Source organism: Paroedura picta, chromosome 5 (assembly GCF_049243985.1).
Source record: "Paroedura picta isolate Pp20150507F chromosome 5, Ppicta_v3.0, whole genome shotgun sequence".
Classification (NCBI taxonomy): Eukaryota; Metazoa; Chordata; class Lepidosauria; order Squamata; family Gekkonidae; genus Paroedura; species Paroedura picta.
The window spans coordinates 77,173,640-77,190,905 of record NC_135373.1 but is presented as its reverse complement, the minus strand read 5'-3'; the positions used below and the strand labels follow the sequence as shown (position 1 = coordinate 77,190,905).

The 17,266-nt window shown below is 45.6% G+C and overlaps 1 protein-coding gene across 4 annotated transcripts in view; it reads left to right on the top strand.

The window, feature by feature from the left end:
* DBX2 (developing brain homeobox 2) overlaps nucleotides 1-17,266 on the top strand; it is a 204,768-nt gene that overhangs the window by 178,372 nt on the left and 9,130 nt on the right. The window contains exons 1-2 of one of the 4 annotated variants that reach the window (XM_077338638.1): nucleotides 3,568-4,278; nucleotides 15,109-15,204. In XM_077338638.1, coding sequence (XP_077194753.1) covers nucleotides 3,945-4,278; nucleotides 15,109-15,204 — 430 coding nt within the window. In that variant the 5' untranslated portion in view covers nucleotides 3,568-3,944. Of the gene's footprint in view, nucleotides 1-3,567; nucleotides 4,279-15,108; nucleotides 15,205-17,266 lie in introns of those variants that run through there. The other 3 variants (XM_077338639.1, XR_013231182.1, XR_013231184.1) reach the window with 3 other exon arrangements.

Below are 17,266 nucleotides of genomic sequence, written 5' to 3'. Positions count from 1 at the left end.
CTTCAGAGCCACTGTGGTGTAGTGGTTAAGAGTGGTGCCTTCTAATCTGGCAAGATGGTTTTAATACCCTGCTCCTCTACATGCAGCCAGCCTAATCTGACTGAGCAGTCCTGTCAGAGCTCTCTCTCAGCTGCACCTACCTCACAGGGTTTCTGTTGTGAGAAGAAGAAGGGAAAGCAATCGAGACACCACTTTGAGGCTCCTTTGGGCAGTGAAAAGTGGGGTATAAAAATCAACTCTTCTTCTCCTCTCATTATAGATGCCACATCAGATGTTAAAATATAGGACAGGCTTCTTAGCTTCATAAATAATAGATTTTTACAGAGCTTCCATTACCTTAAAGCTTCCTCCAGCTCTCCAAATTAGTCAATGGCTACTCCTACCTATCTGAGGTAAGAGGTCTGTCTTCTATGATGGATGCACAAGAAAAGAGAAGTTATCCTTGTTGCAAGGAGTATTTATCATATCTGTTTCTCCACCCTGTAACTAAGTCAAGTTGGGTCAGAAAAGCATTTCCTGAAGGTCTTTCCTGAAGGCTCGCAGTTGCTCCCTTGCCGGTGGCCTGACGCGTCGGGAGGCGCTTTGTGCCTCCGACGCGTCAGGCCGCCGGGCAAGGGAGCCCCCGGCAGCCGCACATAGCGCGGCTGGCAGGGGCTCCCTTGCCGGTGGCCTGATGCTCCCTTGCCTAGTGCCCGCTGTATTGTTATTACAGCGGACTTAATTACTAGTCAGGAATAAATGACTGTGCTCTGCTTTACACAAGTTCCATGCTTCATTGTCCAAGTGCCACTAACCAAAAGAGGAGAGGCTGGGGAACTGACCTGAGGGCATATATAGTATTCTGATCTCATGTCTAGAAATGTATCCATGCATGAATTGCTGTGAACAGCATGAAAGTTCATGGAATGTTTGTGCTGATCGCCCTGCCATAAACTTTGCTTCGTAGACCACAAACAAACCAAAATTCATGATGAACTTCAGTTTGTGAGCTGTTGGTTCGTGCCCATTCCTACCTACTACTTTCACCTCATCAACCAGTTCTTCCCTGTTGGTGAGAATCAAGCGAAGTTAACAGACCTTGGTTGTATCCCAAACTCTGAGTTCCAAACCACAATCGATGAAGGGATAAGAAAGGTAAAAATATGAGAATTACTGTTCATTATGATTACAGAACATTGTGCTTTAATCTGGAATTAATGCATCAGCTAATCCAATAGGTTAAACAAGCTACTCTTTTCCCTGGTTATCTTTCCCCCAGCTAAGGTTGGTGAGTTTTGGAAATAATGGTTTTCATGTTCGAAAGAGCAAAGTCTTTTTTGAACCGGATGTTCTGCCATGCTTCTGCAAATATATTATTAGCCACAAAAGAGGTCTTGACATATACAAATAATAAAATAAGTGCAACATACTGAGAAAGGAGCAGTAGTAAAAAAATGATGTCATACATATTTATTTTAATTTTTAAAAGCAGCTTCTTCAAAACAGCTTTCCTAGCAGAAATGTTTTAAATATTTGATTTATAGCATAACAATGATCACATCTGATATTTTCAGAACAAGCAATCATTTTCTTTATTACTAACAATGGCATGCTGCAATTCAATTGTTCATGGCATTTTAAGCCAATTACCCTTTTCAGTATCTCTGCTTAAATTTAATGCATTCCTCTTGGCAGGAAACAGAGCTGGCCAAAATGCTGCTGAAAGCAATTTCACTTAGCTTCTATTTGGTGCAGGTAATGCTGCAAGTTTGCTGGAGATCTTATATATCTACCCGGGGGCCTAGAAGAGCTGGCAGAAATGGTAACGCTAGGAAATATGTTGCTGGCAGAGTGGGCAGTACCATCAGATGCAGTGAGATGGACTCCTTTGCCTTGCAGTTTTCTGAGATCCATTAAAGGTGTGCAAATTATCTCTGTTTTTATACTTCATTTATAGTCTGCCTTTCTCACCAAGACTCAAGGCAGATTACACAATTGAAACAAGGCAATGAGGGCAGTTATACAAACATTAAACTGTGCAATGAAACACACTAAATAACCATTGGGCACCATTCTGGTATTGTTGTTATCGTATGGCATGTGTTGTGTAGCCAGGAGATCCTAAGATTGTGTGGCAGCCAGGCAAGAGATCTTTGGAGGTGGTTTGCCATTGCCTCCCCCCCCCCACGCTATGACCCTAGTATTCCTTGGGGGTCTCCCTTCCAAGGGCTGGCCAGGGCTGACTATGCCTGGGATCCAAGATCTGACAGGATTGGGCTTGCCTGGGCTATCCAGGTCTGGTACCATTTTGGTTAATGCCTCAAACAATGGGGTGGGGGGGAAGGCAGGAAATCAGTCATTCATTTGCCCTGTGCATTTTGGTCCATTTTGGCCAGTGTGTTGTAGATTAGGATCCGGCTAGGATCTCTCAGACAAGGTTGGAATTACCTCTCTGCCACGGATGCTCACTAAGTAATTTAGGCCAATAAAATCAGAGTCTAGTGGCACCTTTAAGACCAACAAAGATTTATTCAAGGTATGAGCTTTTGACTGCAAGCACTCTTCGTCAGACTCACGCCTTGAATACATCTTTGTTGGTTTTAAAGGTGCTCCTGGACTCTGATTTTATTGTGCTACTTCAGACCAACCTGATTACTCATTTGAATCTAAGTAATTTAGGATTAGTCATTTGAATCTTAGTAATTTAGGATTAGTCATACACTCTCAACTATCTCACATGGTGGTTGTGGGGATAAACTGGAGAAAGGGAAAACAATCCCAGGCTCAAGGGTGAAGACAGACATCCTGAAGTGTGGTGGAAGTAATGCAAACCCACACTCACTGTATTCTGAGGCACTGGTTTTCAGGGCACAGAATGTGTATTCAAATTGCTTCTGCTGTATTCACAAGTCCTATGGAAAGTTTGGCATAATAAACCTGGTATTAGGATCTTGCTGGCTAGCTGGCTTTGTTGCTCCCATGGGTGGCAAGGTCTGCTATGGACATCATTCCCCATCTCTCTGCCTTACTGTGGGTCACACGTGTGAATGGAATGATAGCCTGTGAAGGAAACCTTCCTTTGATCTCTAATAAATGAATGGTCCATGGGTTGCACTGGGGGGGGGGGGGAGAAAGTTATCTGTGTCTACACCCCATGTAATTGTGCAAACTTGTAGCATCTTTCTTGTAGCGATGGTCATGCCCCACTTTTTTGTCCCAATGGAATCCCTAAAGAGGTTTACAACATCATTCTTCCCTCTTCCATTCCATCCATACAACACTCCTGAGAGGTAGGTTAGACTGAGAGTGACTAGCACAGGGTCACCCAGCCAGTGTCCCAGCATATTGGGGATTCCAACCTTGTCCCCCAGATCCAATCCCAGCACTCTGCCTTTCCTATGGAGACCTTCCTCGAAGCTGAAAGTCCCATTCACCCCAGCCTTTTCCTTCTAGGAGAAGAGATCCAGCCCCTTGCCCGCTGGGGTTACCCACTGCCATGTGCCCCCCCCCTTTCAGACAGGGAGCGAAGTGCTCACCCTACTGCAGTTCCCAGGAGGGTGACAATACTGAAAGCAGAGCAGGGCGCCTTGGAAAGCTCTCCGGACATCAACCCCGCAGCGCTGGTGGACTGCGGGCTGGAGTAGCCTTCCCTTCGACCCAATGGTTTGCGGAAGGACAAATGCCCATCCAATGACGGAGGGCGCCCCCGCCCAGCTCCGCACCCCCAAGCCCTGTACTGTCGCCCGTGCCTGTCATTCCCTAAAAGCCCCGGGGGCATCCTGGATGAGTTTGGACACACCTTCCAGCCCGGAGGCAGCGGCCGAGTCCCCCTCAGCCATCGCAGAGGCGCCGCGGGAAGGCACCTGCCGGGAGGGGGGGCCTCGCCACACCCGCGCTGAACCGTCGCGCGCGGCGGGAAGGGAGCTCTCCGGGGGTGCTCGGCCCGCCTCTCTCCCTGACCCGCGATGCTTCCCAGCGCCGCCCTACCTTGGCAGGGCGGGAGCGCCGCAACGCTGCTCGGCTTGCCCGCGCCTCCGGGCTCCGGCACTCTGGGCAAAAGTTTTCTGATCGAGAACTTGCTGCGGTCCGGCGGAGCCGCGCCCCAAGCCCCCCGCCGCCTGCCCGCCGCCCCCGTCCCGCTGAAGCCGCGTCCCGCCGCCGCCGCCGCCGAACACGGCCGGAACCCCCGCGGCGCCTCGCCCAGCCGGCCTCGGCCTCTGCCCGCGCTCGGCTCCTCGGCAACGGACGGCTGCGCGGCCCCGGCGCACCGAGAAGGCACCTCGCCCGCCGGCGCCACAGGTGAGCAGCCCGCCGGGCCCACGCGCGCCCGGGCCCTCCAGCCTGCCTGCCTGCCTGCCTTCGAGCACCCCCAGCCCCGCGGCGGGCTCAGCTGCGCCCGGCTGGACGGCAGCGCGGGGAAGGGAGAGGGCGCCGCGCAGCCCTGCGCGCCCGAGGAATGTGCGCGGCCGGAGTGTGCGCAAGCGTCGCCCTTCCGGGGCCCGGCCTCTCCGCTAGGGGGTGGGGTGGGGGCTCCGCACAGGACTCCTGCGCTCGGCGAACGGAGGGCAAGAGCGGGGGGGGGGGGAACGGACGGAGCGCACTGACCAGGTGGTCGGCTGTGGAGGGACATCCGGGCAACCCCAGACCGGGACTCCTGCGGCCCGGACGGCGGATCCAGCTTCCGACCACTACGGCCCTGAAAGGAAGGCCCTTATACCGGTCGCGGCAAAAGGGTTCCCGGAAAGGTTTTTTTTCGTTGGGAGGGGAGAATAAATTGTTGGTACCAAACGGACTTTAAAAAGAATTTCTGCTTCATGCATCAGATCCGCTCTGATCTGCCGTGGAATCAAACTATTTCCCTGCAACTACTGATCCGTTTTAAAAGTTTCTCTTAGGGCACAGTTGTTTTTGTTTATTTTAAAGAAACCAAGTTTGATAAACTGTGTCAAAGTACAGTGAGTGCTAGTTAAAGGAGGGGTATTGCAATACACTGCACTGAAGCATCTCCATGTTTGCTCCTTAGGGATCAGGGGCCACCTGTGACTGTGGTCAAACCCCCCCCCCCCTAAAAAAAAGGTGGGGAGAAGAACCACACACCTTTTCAGTGGTAATCTGAATCATCCATTCACTGTTTACAAGTGCAAATATTTTAAATGCAGATATTATTAATAAGGTGTAGCATTTCTGTAGATCTTTGGAGAGTTCAAAATAAAGACTTTGTCTCAGTAAACATAAAAATTCTAAGAAAAGGTTACTGTGAAACAAGATTAATTAAAATTTAGTATATTTAAATAACATAAAAGAATGGCAAAATTTGGAAAATAGCAGTTGAACCACATGCACGCATATTGATCAACATACTTGTCACCTAATACTATTTTCAGCTTGTTCACTTCTGTGTAATCCAGAAGCTTGAAAACTGCTACCTTATTTTTTTAAAAATACACTATTTACACATTCATTATTTAGGCTTTTCATGTCTTGCCTTTCTGCTCCAGAGACACACATGTAAAACAGCTGTGCCCTGTATCCCTGAAAAAAGTCAGACCAATGAAAATTTTGACCAAATAATTTAAAGAAAATAACCTCCCCCAAAACTAAGCAAGATGGAGCTAAAAAAAGAGCAGCAACGAACAGCATAGGCATCAGCAGCCTTCTGTAACCCAAACTGTATTACTGCAATAAAATGTACCCACCTCTAAAGTTCCTCTTGAATAAAAAAGGTTTTGTAGAATTCCAGGAGGTGGGACCACTTGGGCTGCTTGGGAGAGTTCCCAAACCTGGGGTATACAGCCCAGTTTACAAATCTCACCTTAGCAATCGTTTATAAATCTTGGGTGAGGCAATCTTTCTGGGTTAAAAGTGGCTAGTCACCATCAATTTCAATTGGGATTAGAGATAAGTGGATTACCCAGTGAAGTTGTTCTAATGCTTGTAGCATATCACTATTCGTTATAGCTCCCCTACCGAGGTATCCTGAGACCACTGAAGTTTCCAGATCTTAATTGAAAGCAGTTTCCTCTGCCCCATACAGGATGTTTAATTCAGATTTTGCCCAGGAAGAGCAGCCGCTAGCCAATTTAAATGGAGGTCAAAAAGCACTCCTGTCCACCTTCTCCTTCTCCTTCTCTAGCAGCACAGCTAGGAAAGGAGACAGCTTCACTGGCTCCAGGGGTGGTGTTTTAGCTGGATTGTCATCTACCCCTCAGCAATGACAGGCTAAAACAGTCTTATTACTGCCACCATGTTGTTGTTGTTAGGTGTGAAGTCGTGTCCAACCCATCGTGACCCCATGGACAATGACCCTCCAGGCCTTCCTGTCCTCTACCATTCCCCGGAGTCCATTTAAGTTTGCACCTACTGCTTCAGTGACTCCATCCAGCCACCTCATTCTCTGTCGTCCCCTTCTTCTTTTGCCCTCAATCGCTCCCAGCATTAGGCTCTCCTCCAGGGAGTCCTTCCTTCTCATGAGGTGGCCAAAGTATTTGAACTGCTACCATAGTTACTCATAATGGTGTCAGTCGGTTGAGTAGAGGTCACTGGCCCAATTCTGTTCTCACAAAGAAGACAAGTTATCCCTGGAATGAATAAGAGCAGAATATAAGAGTCTAGAAATATTTTCTGAAGTGAAACACTGTACCTGGGGTCTACGGTTGCCAACTCTGGACTGAAAAATTCCTGTTGATTTTGAAGGGGGACGATGTGGTTTGGAAAGGGGAAGGACCTCAGTAGGATATAATGCCATGGGCTCTGTCCTCCAGAGCATTCATTTTCTCCAGGGGAACTCATCTCTGTATCCTGGAGATTAGATCCTCCTGTGGATGGAAGGTTGGAGATTCAGGAGTTAGGGAACAAGCCAATGGAGCTGAATTTCCCTCTTTGGATGCAAATGGAAAGCTACTGTGCACTGTAAACAATGGGCTGTCGGTTGTGCTTGGGAGTTATGGATCGGGCTGCATACCCTCATTCCATGCATATCCCATGATTGCATCCTGACTCATGACTGCTATGTGAGCATTTACATCAAGAAAATGTCTGTTTCCAAAGAAGAGAACTCTGAATGCTAGAATGGTGAAGGAAGGTCTATACTTTGCTCTCACATTAACCCCAGAGTAAAATCATGCCCCTTGCAAACAATGAGTTAGGAATATGTGTACTCACCTGAAGTCTGAGGAAGAGTGCATGCACTCAAAAGCTCATGCCTTAAATAAATCTTTGTTGGTCTTAAAGGTGCTATTGGACTCTGATTTTGTTGTGTCACCTGAAGTGACATAATGGACAAAATGATCCTCAACCAAATGAGAGAAATTAATCTCATAGCTGGAAGACTGACCTTCAGCACTTAGCATGGATTTCTATATCAGCACAGCATTGCCTTTCAAATAATGCCTTTCTAGAGAGCTGCTACTGCCATGGCCAAAGGTTTTCTGCCTCTAAGACCTACACAACAGGCAGAAATTAACAGGTGATGCCAGGGTGGCAGTGACAGCTGCATCTCTTGATTTCACCCAGGAAAGAAAGCTCAGGTGGTATAGTGGTTAGAATGTCAGACTGGGACCTTGGGGCATATCCAAATTTAAGTCTTCCTTCCGCCATGAAGCTTCCGGCTCTGAGTCTGTTGGACACCCATTAATTTCTGAAAATACTTGTCGGAAATGTAACATGTTTACCAGTAGACTGCTTCATACTGTGGGATTGTGTTCAGTCATTCAGTCATTTTGGAATATTGTTATATATTTTGCCTCCTTTCTGTTGGAGATTAACCATTTGCTCACACAGGAGAGTCCCATAACTGTTTAATCTTCCTTATTGCAGCTAGCTGTTTCACATAACTTTTTCATTGACATGGATCCCTCCCCAGCTTTGCTTTATTTTTGTAGTCACAGGCAGTTGCTGGTAAAGGGGAATATGGAAAAGACTCATGGCCATTCCGCACCAGGATCTATGTAGCAAATTGGTTGCGGAATGAAAAAACGCCATTTTAAATAGTGGAATTCGTCGTTATGCATACCTGCCTTTGTAGTGGAATCCAGTTGCATTTCTATCGTTTCCCACAGGTTTCCGGCCTCGGCAAAAATCGCTAGCCAGAAAGCGATATTGCCCAGCTTCGTCCCACCGCTGGCCGTCAATCAAACGAGCAGCCAATGGGCGGCCGTTATCATGCTCCCGAAAAGCCCCTTTCCCTTTAAGGAAGGTTAAAAAAAACCCACACACGTTGCAACGAATCTGTGTTGATTCGTTGCAACCCATCTAGCTAGCAGATGGTGTTTGAGCCACCGTTTCATCATTGCCACGCTCCCCCTGAGTGAACCCCCCCCCGCACGGGTGCGATTTTCGGCCGAAAATAGAGTGAAAAATAAAGGGAAAATAAACCAGCAAACGGGGCTGTGTGTTGCTTGGTGCTTGGTGACTTTAAACAGCCCTGGGGAGGGACTGCAGCCAGGGAAGCCTCGCTGGGTAAACGAAGGCTCGCCAGTGTGTTGATCTCCGCTCGCTCCAAGAAAAAAAATGGCGATCGCTTCGCCGGAAGATCAGAGGGGGAGGGACTTTGCAGAAACCGCAACAATGGTAGCGCACAGAACTTTCCCGCTAGCGTTGCAGATTGGTTGCAAGAGTGTAGCGCTTTCCGGAGGGTGAATCCACTTTTTGGGTTTTCCCTGAAAGCGCTACAATGAAGCACTTTTTGTGGATTGGTTTCAGGAGTGTTGCAGATTGTCAACAACGTTGTGCATAACAGCAAATCAGTAGCGATTTCAATTTGCAACTATTGTGCAATTTTGAACGAGTGCGGAATGGCCCTCAGTATTCTGCCAATGCCTTCTGTGGGATTTGCAACCCAATATTAAGGATGACATATTCCCGGTCTTTGATGTTTGGAATGTAAAATGCGGAATTCAAGCTAAAGCAACCTAAGATAGGATAAATAAATATATCTTCAAGTTATAGTTTGTAAAAAGACTTCCCAGATAGTGTTGTAAAAATTATGGGCTTTTCTATATTCCCATTTTCCTTGCTTGTGTGTCCCTATTGTTTCATTTTCTTTTCTTTTCCACATATGTTTTGATCCTTTTAGTGGCCAATTTGATATTATATCACTGTTTGTCCAGCATAAAAAGGTCATTGGAATCTGCAGAGAGATCTGCCAGACATACCAGTGATGTAATATCAAATTGACCACTGAGAGAGCAAAATACATGGAAAAGAGACCCTTCTTCCCAAGCTGTAGGCCCACACAAGACACAAAACTGAGACCCAAAAATCTGAGATTTAAAGTATAAACATGTTTCACTTCTGGTAACTACCAATGTTTCAAATGTGCTTTCCTAGTTTTGGAACATCTCAACATAAGAATCAGTATACTGTACTTGTTCTATATTTAGGCATAGAAATATGGAGCTATATATGCAATTAAAGTTAATGTGTTATGATTTTGAGAACAAAATATATTGCACTGGATCTGAAGTGCTATTTTGGCTTTGCAGGCTGCCTGTGAAATTTGTCCATTTCTAGTGACCTTTGTTAATTTTTAATGATGTTTCCCATGCTGTATCAAGAAAGTATTTTGGAACTCCTCTTGGATTCAATCAAAATGCAATGTTGAGAGAGCTGTGGCTTTTATTGTATTTTATTGTATCTAGACATCTCCCACAGTCAAGTACATTTTCCTAATGGGAATCCAAAATGGCTTACATCTTGCTGTCTTTCATTTTATCTTCACCATAACAGCCCTGTGAGGTGGGCTGAAAGAGAGTAACTGGCCTGCGGTCATTCAGGCAGCTTCCATTGCAGAGTGATTTGAACCTGGGTCTTTCAGTTCTTAGTCGATCACTCTAACCAGTACATCATACTTGATAGGTCATTTCCCACAGTCATGGGTTCCACAGGAAGGTGGTGGTGGGGGGAGAGAACTAAAATGTGATCTGTGGGCTTGGTCACACATGAAGTTCTAGGGTAGCGATCCCCAACCTGTGGGCCGCGGACCACCAGTGGTCCTTCGACTAATTGGAGGTGGGCCCCGAAGGACGCCTTCTCCCCCCCCGGCCCTTTACTTCATCCCCCCCGGCCCTTTACAACACACTTCGGGTGTCATTGTCTCCCATCACTCCCAGATGGGACTATCTCGTTGCAGAGAAACAAGCTCAGGGTTCCCATTGATTTGTCATTGTCATGAGTTAAAATTTCCATGAAAATAAAATGTTCCTTATGTTCATTGTTGTGGCGTGTCTGTATCTTATTTTGAAGGGATGTTTAAACATTACCATAGCGATCAGAGAGCGTTAGGGCAGTGATTTAGAGTAGAGGAGTAAACTACCCCCCTCCCGGGCCTCAGTAAAAGGCGTTGAGTGGTCCCCGGTGATAAAAAGGTTGGGGACCACTGTTCTAGGTTACTGTCCTTTCAAAAAGCAGCTCCGTTTGGGGGCAGGGAGTCTCTTCTTGTCCAGGCCTTTCTGGTTCACTGGAATAGTGGTCTATCAGACAGTTCAGAGAGTACTGCTTTTCCCCAGCATTCCTCATTGGCACTATTTCCACAGCAGTCTAGTAATCAAAAGCCATGAAGATGGCTCATTAAGTTCACATATACGATTATGAATGAAAGCAGCTGTCCATCCATGCCATCCTGAGCAGAGTCACACCTTTCTAAGTTCATTAAAGTCAGTGGTTCCAAACGGTATAACTTTGCATTGGTTTGCACTGTCAGTAACAAACCAGAGAAATTGGCACTTGGCGTTAATCTGATTTAGTTCTGTTCTTGTTTAGAGATGTATCCGCTTTGGTTCAAATGGACTGAGGATCTCAAACTTCCAGTGGATTTTGCTGTAAGGTTACATAGTGTGTGTGATTGTGGCTCCCTCTTGTGGTTATTATCCACAGCTCTTGAGTATTTCCCTTCACATTTAAAGGGAGAGAAGGTGATTTGTTCTGTCATTTTTGTTTTGAAAGCTCTATATTAAAATATGTGCCCCAAAGCAGATGTGGTGCTAGAGCCAGTGTAGCATTCTGGTTAAAGTGTTGGAATCGGCTATGGGAGACTGAGGTTTATCTCAATCCCCATCCTGCTGTGGATGCTTTCTGGGTGATCTAAAGCCAGTTACACATTTTCAGGCTAACCTACAACATGAGATTGCTGGGATGATAAGATGGAAGAGACGGGAGCTCTGTATGCCATTTTGGCCTCCCAGAAGACCCAAAGGAGTGGTTGGATATAATTTTAAAAAACAACAACCTGAAAAGTAGTTAGGATTTTATTTCACCCACTGGCAAAACCACAAGAGACAGAGACAGATTAATCTCTCTGGAGATGTAATTCCAAAATTTTGATGTCACAATCAGGAAAGCCCTTTCTTTTAATATGAGCCAGTATGGCAGGTGGATGTGACTCTTCAGAAATGATGTATTTGAATAAGGGCAGACTCCCAGGTTTGTTAAAACTCAGAAATGTTGCCCACCGTGTTTGAAGTGCAGGATTTTGCAATGTCCCTTAGCCTCAAACAGTGGTGGGGGGCTATCAGAGAGTTAGAGAGGTAAACAGGCGAGAACACACAGAAGATCGTTCCTGTATTATTTTATTGCTATCCCTTTGATGTGTAGAATGGCATTCTTAGGAAACAAACGGCCTTCCTTCTGTTCTTCAACACCTCTCACTCACACACACTGCTAGTCTCCATCTTTGGCAACATGAGAGCAGGGTGGATTCCTGAATCTCTCTCCATTCTAGTTAGTTGGAATAGATTAGAACTCTATATTTCCATGATTCTGTCTTGAATGGATTTCCTATAATTAAAAAATCCATATTAGTTCTAAAAAGGTAATGTAAGTCTCAGTTTGTTTGTTGTTTTCTGGCCTGCACACATATACACATGACACACAGAGATCAAATGACTTCTGCTGTTGCTCTGAGCCACTGTACACTCTGCTAATTATAGGAAATATAACCCATAATGTAACTTGCTTGAAACCTTGAAATTCTCTCAGTATTTCCTTTATTTAACATTATTATTTGATCACTGACATGTCTTGCTCTGAACTGTTGCATTTAGTACACTGCTGGCAGGTGCAAAGGAAAGACACTCTGCCATTCAGAAAAGGAAGGGGAGGGAGCAAGTCACTCAACAGCACTGCAGTCATCCCCCCCCCTGCATTTATGACCCTTCCTCCTATAAAAAGGCAAAGGGTTTATTCCTCTCTTCTGGGGAAGTTGGATTACAGCCACATGAAGGCACAGAACAGCCATAGGAAACAGAATATCTATCATTAGCACCAACCTATTATTTGCAAGGGAGAATGCGGATACCAGGGACAGGCAGTCTGCACTTGCTCAGAGGCAATACTTTCTCTTCTGGGCGATGAGGAAGGCTCATCCAGGCCATGTCTGAAAGAGGGATTTTTGAAGGAGATAAGAGCAGGGCTGGTTTATCCATGTAGCACATGTAGCATGTGCTATGGGCCCCCTACTTCCCGGGGATGTGCACAGTGCATTCCAGCCTATGAATCAGGACCATGGCATCTCTCCTCCCCCCCCCTTTCTCCTTTTTAAGGACACTTTGAATGACACCCCTTTTCACTATGGGGGTTCCTTCTGCTCCCAGTCTGGCTGCTTCCACCTCAATTGGACTCTGCTATAACCCCGTAAATCCTTAAACTGGCTCTGTTGCTATGGGCCCCACAAATCCTTAAACTACTCCTGGGTAAGAGCAGTGGAACTCAGGAGAAAATTCAAACAATACTTGGCCTGTTAAATCAGCCAGCAGCAAAAAGCAGCTTGGCCCTGGCTAAGAGCTGTGCCTGGAACTCATCTTCCCCATGCTGGGAGGAAGAAAGTGAGATGGAGAGAAGCACCTGCAAAGAGGTGACCACAAGGAGTCTACTCAGTGTAGAAGAGCAGCTTCTGGCTCTTGTGGGCAGCACCTGATTCTTGCCCTGGCTTAGCAGAGAAAAGATGGGAGGGGGTGTGGGCACATGCTACAGTTGCCTTGTTCAGGATAATGGCGGGCAATCTCCCACCAATAGATCTCTTTATTTGGAATTTAAAAGATGCCCCTTAAAAACAAGGGCACATGGCCAGCTTCCACTGTTGGCGTGCTGGAAGAGTTAGGTTGGCTAGTTGGTTCCTCCTCACCTGACTTTCCCTGCAGTGTCTGCCCGGTGCCTGCTCTTGAGGGTTCACCTCCCTCTGAGTCCCTTCACACCAACAAGCCATCAATTCCCACAGGTCCAGGTGCACGTCCCCTTTGGTGCTCCCAGAGGAGGCGCTGAAGATGCGTTTGTAGTGGAAACCCTTTGATAAATGGTGAAGCAGCAGTTCCATGAGCTCATTGATGCTCATGCTCTTAAAGAAATGTCAACTTTTTTGCCCACAGTCCATGAAAAGAATTCACTGAGTCAGGCTTCCCAGATTTAAACACATTTAAATGAGAAAAAATCCAAAGCATTTCACAGTGTAATGGCTAATCTAGAAAGAAATGTTATCCTTCCTATGGAAGCTTGGCTTTCAATAGATATTAAGGGGATTTTGGAAATTACTGCCAATGCAGCAAGCATAATTCCATTATAATCATCATGTTGTTAGAAGTTCTGTTCTTGAACAAGGAGCTTCTAATTCTCACACAAAGGAAGATTATTGAAGTTAAATCTGCAATGCAGATAAGGCACTTCTGATTTATTTCTGGACAGAAGTCTTCTATCTCAAATTGTTTTGGAAGCTTGGGGGTTCGATGTAATGGCTATAATATTTGGAAAAAAGCCAGAAATTGCCACTGAGTATAGGGTTGTCAACTGTTTGGTGAATGCTCTGTCCCAGGAACTGAAAATCATCAAGATCCCTAAACGTAGAAAACAAATGGCAGGAAGTTCTTTTTGTTCTGCAGATCCTGATGCAATCTTGTGAGAAGCTTCCCAAAAGTTTGCAGTTCCGTAGAGAAAAGCAGTCTGATCCAGTTGATGAGTCATGAGGCACAAATGGATTAGATTCAAATAATTGTTTCATCAGCATCTTCCCTTTACTCAGACAAATTTAGTTAGAACTACCCTGAGCCCCATGGCAGAAGAGTTTGCTAAAACCTTCGGGTGTGGGTGAGAGTGACAGAGAACACCAGTAGCTTTCCTGTAAAGTATTAGGTTTCAAATGTACTCAATGACTCTATAAAGCGGTTTTAGTACATGGTTGGATGGAATACTTAAATGTATTGATTTTGTAATGTTGATGTTGTAGAGAAGTTAAAATCTCAAAATCCCCTTAAGAAAGCTGTCTCCCATCCTTTCCTGTATGGAAACTGTGAGCCATTCTGCACTCGTTCAAAATTGCACAATGGTTGCAAATTGAAATTGCTACTGTTTTGCTGTTATGCACAATGTCGTTGACAATCTGCAACACTCCTGAAACCGATCCGCAAAAAGCGCTTCCTTGTAGCGCTTTCAGGGAAATCCCCAAAAGTGGATTCACCCTCCGGAAAGCGCTACACTCTTGCAACCAATCTGCAACACTAGCAGGAAAGTTCTGTGCGTTACCATTGTTGCGGTTTCTGCAAAGTTCCTCCCCCTAGCTCTCTCCTCTGATCTTCTGGCGAAGTGATCGCAATATCGCTTCCTGGCTAGCAATTTTTGCCGAGACCGGAAACCTGTGGGAAACAATAGAAACGCAACTGGATTCCACTACAAAGGCAGGTATGCATAACGACGAATTCCACTATTTAAAATGGCGTTTTTTCATTCCACAACCAATTTGCTACATAGATCCAGTTAGTCAACTTTCCCATAAAATGCTTTACTTTTCAATTTGGAATTTAGGATGATGAAGGCCTGTGTTCCAGAACATAATTTATTGGAAGCTTACATTTTCTCACAGTCCTTAACTCAAACAGGGTCCAGTTGTTAAACTAACACTCATTAAATAAGTGTGCCATCATAATTCAGTTTGCTATTGCGTAAGTCATCAGTGATACTAGTCAGTGATCTAAAGCAGAGTTTGACTTATGCTTCACCAGTGTTTTTATTTTAGAAAAACTACAGGACCTCAGATAGATAGACTCTGTTTCCCTTAATGCTGATCATAATGTGCTTATTATCTTTAATGTATTTCTACGGCACCTCTCAAGAGCGAACTGTTCAATAGACTCCATGCTCTGTTTGCAGCTCTCCCTAAGCACTTTTTCCTGTGGTCTCCGTTGGTCTATTCGGCATGCTGTGGGGGGTCCTGTCAACACCCTGCCTCCCCCACTGCTTTTCCAAGTAAGTTTTTATGCTTCATCAGTAATGCTTGAGTTACCCTGTAAACCAAAGCAGCAGGATTTAATGTGCTCTGGGGGGAAAAGGACTAATTGCGGATGCAGTGGCAAGGAGCTAATGCTTGGGGGGGGGGGGGGGTGACCACCATCCCATTCAGGAGATTTCTAAAGATTGATCAGACTTAAGTATGTGGGGTGATGGTGAGTAAAAAGTGCCAGCCAAGAAAAGCTTCCTCAAATCCATAGTTCGTTTTCAAGAACTGATTCAGAGGTCTTATGCAAAAATAATACCTGTCAGGAATAAAGCCCAATTCAAGGAAAACATCAGCAATTAGTTTTTGAAAATATGGATTTTTTTATATTTAAAAATTTTGCAGCATGATCTAGTCAAGGATAACCACATTAGATGTTCAATAGAATTTTAGTGGGGGAATAATTTCAAAAGGTAAATTATTCAGGTTCTTAATTAGCTTCAGTTAAATTAGTGCAATTGAATATGCTTAACTCACTTCTATGTCTTTATTACCACTGTTGTGTGTGTGTATGTGTCATAATGGGCCTGTTCAGATTTAATTTTGTCTAACTTTGAAAGAGAACAGTATGGGGACACAATCTGAGTTGGTTCATGCCAAAACTATAGCAAATATCCTGGCTGGAAGCAACTTGAGGTAGTCCAAGAGGTTGTGAGAGGGACAATTAAGCCTTCCCATAGTTATGATTTCTCCCCCTCAAAACTCCTTCTCTCCCCTCTGTATCTTTCTCCCTCGTAGAAGGGATCATTACCAGCCATAAAGCCTAGGTTACAATTGCAAACAGCCTTGGAGAAATAGTGACCGAATGTGAGGAAATGGGCAGTTGAAGTTTTTCATGGAATGGAGGTACATTACAGTCTCTTAGGGTTGCCAGCTCTGGGTTGGGAAATACCAGGATACTTTGGGGGTGGAACTGGGAATAGGAGGGATTGGGGGGGGGCAGGGAGAGACCTCAGTGGAGTATAATGCTATGGAGTTCACCCTCCAAAGCAGTCATTTTTTTCCAGGGGAACTGTCTAGATGACAGAGCTATAATTCCAGGGGATCCCCAGGTCCCATGTGGGGCCTGAAGTCTCTACATCTCTTTCAGCTTCTATTAAAAGGACAGGATATTTTAATCCAGGCCTGTTTAATCCTAGCCTGGGTCAGAGAAAAGCAACACAAATCAGCTTTGGAGGAGGAAACCTGGATGGGAGGGGAAAGCTCAGCTGTTATGCTGTTACTGATGCATCTTCCCAACACCCTGCTTCATATCAAGATGATTCAACAGGTTACTGCTATAAAATCTAGCCCAGGCTTTCTCAAGAGCCAGTTTGATTCAGTGGTTAGGAGTGGAAGCCAGGTTCGATTATGTACCCCCCCACATGCAGCAAGCTGGGTGACCTTAGGCTTGCCACAGCACTGATAAAGCTGTTCTGACCAAGCAGTGATATCAGGGCTCTCTCAGCCTCACCCACCTCACAGGGTGCCTGTTGTGGGGAGAGGAAAGGGAAGGTGACGGTAAAACCCCTGAAACATTCTTCAGGCTTTGAGAAACCCCAGAAGTGGCACAATTATGTAGAATATGGTTGGAAAGCATAGCTGTGCACATGTCCACCTGGAGACCCTCCACTTCCCACCTCTTCCAGGCCCACCATATCACCCAATAAATGTTTAACAAATGTTAAAATATATAAAAATTAACTAACTCCCACCCATTCAGGAAACTCTTTCAGGGCCATCAAGAAACCCCAGAGTTTCACGAAACCCTGGTGGAGAAAGCCTGGTGTTGTTGTTGTTGTTGTTAAGTGCGAAGTCGTGTCCGACCCATCGCGACCCCATGGACAATGATCCTCCAGGCCTTCCTGTCCTCTACCATTCCCCGGAGTCCATTTAAGTTTGCACCTACTGCTTCAGTGACTCCATCCAGCCACCTCATTCTCTGTCGTCCCCTTCTTCTTTTGCCCTCGATCGCTCCCAGCATTAGGCTCTTCTCCAGGGAGTCCTTCCTTCTCATGAGGTGGCCAAAGTATTTGAGTTTCATCTTCAGGATCT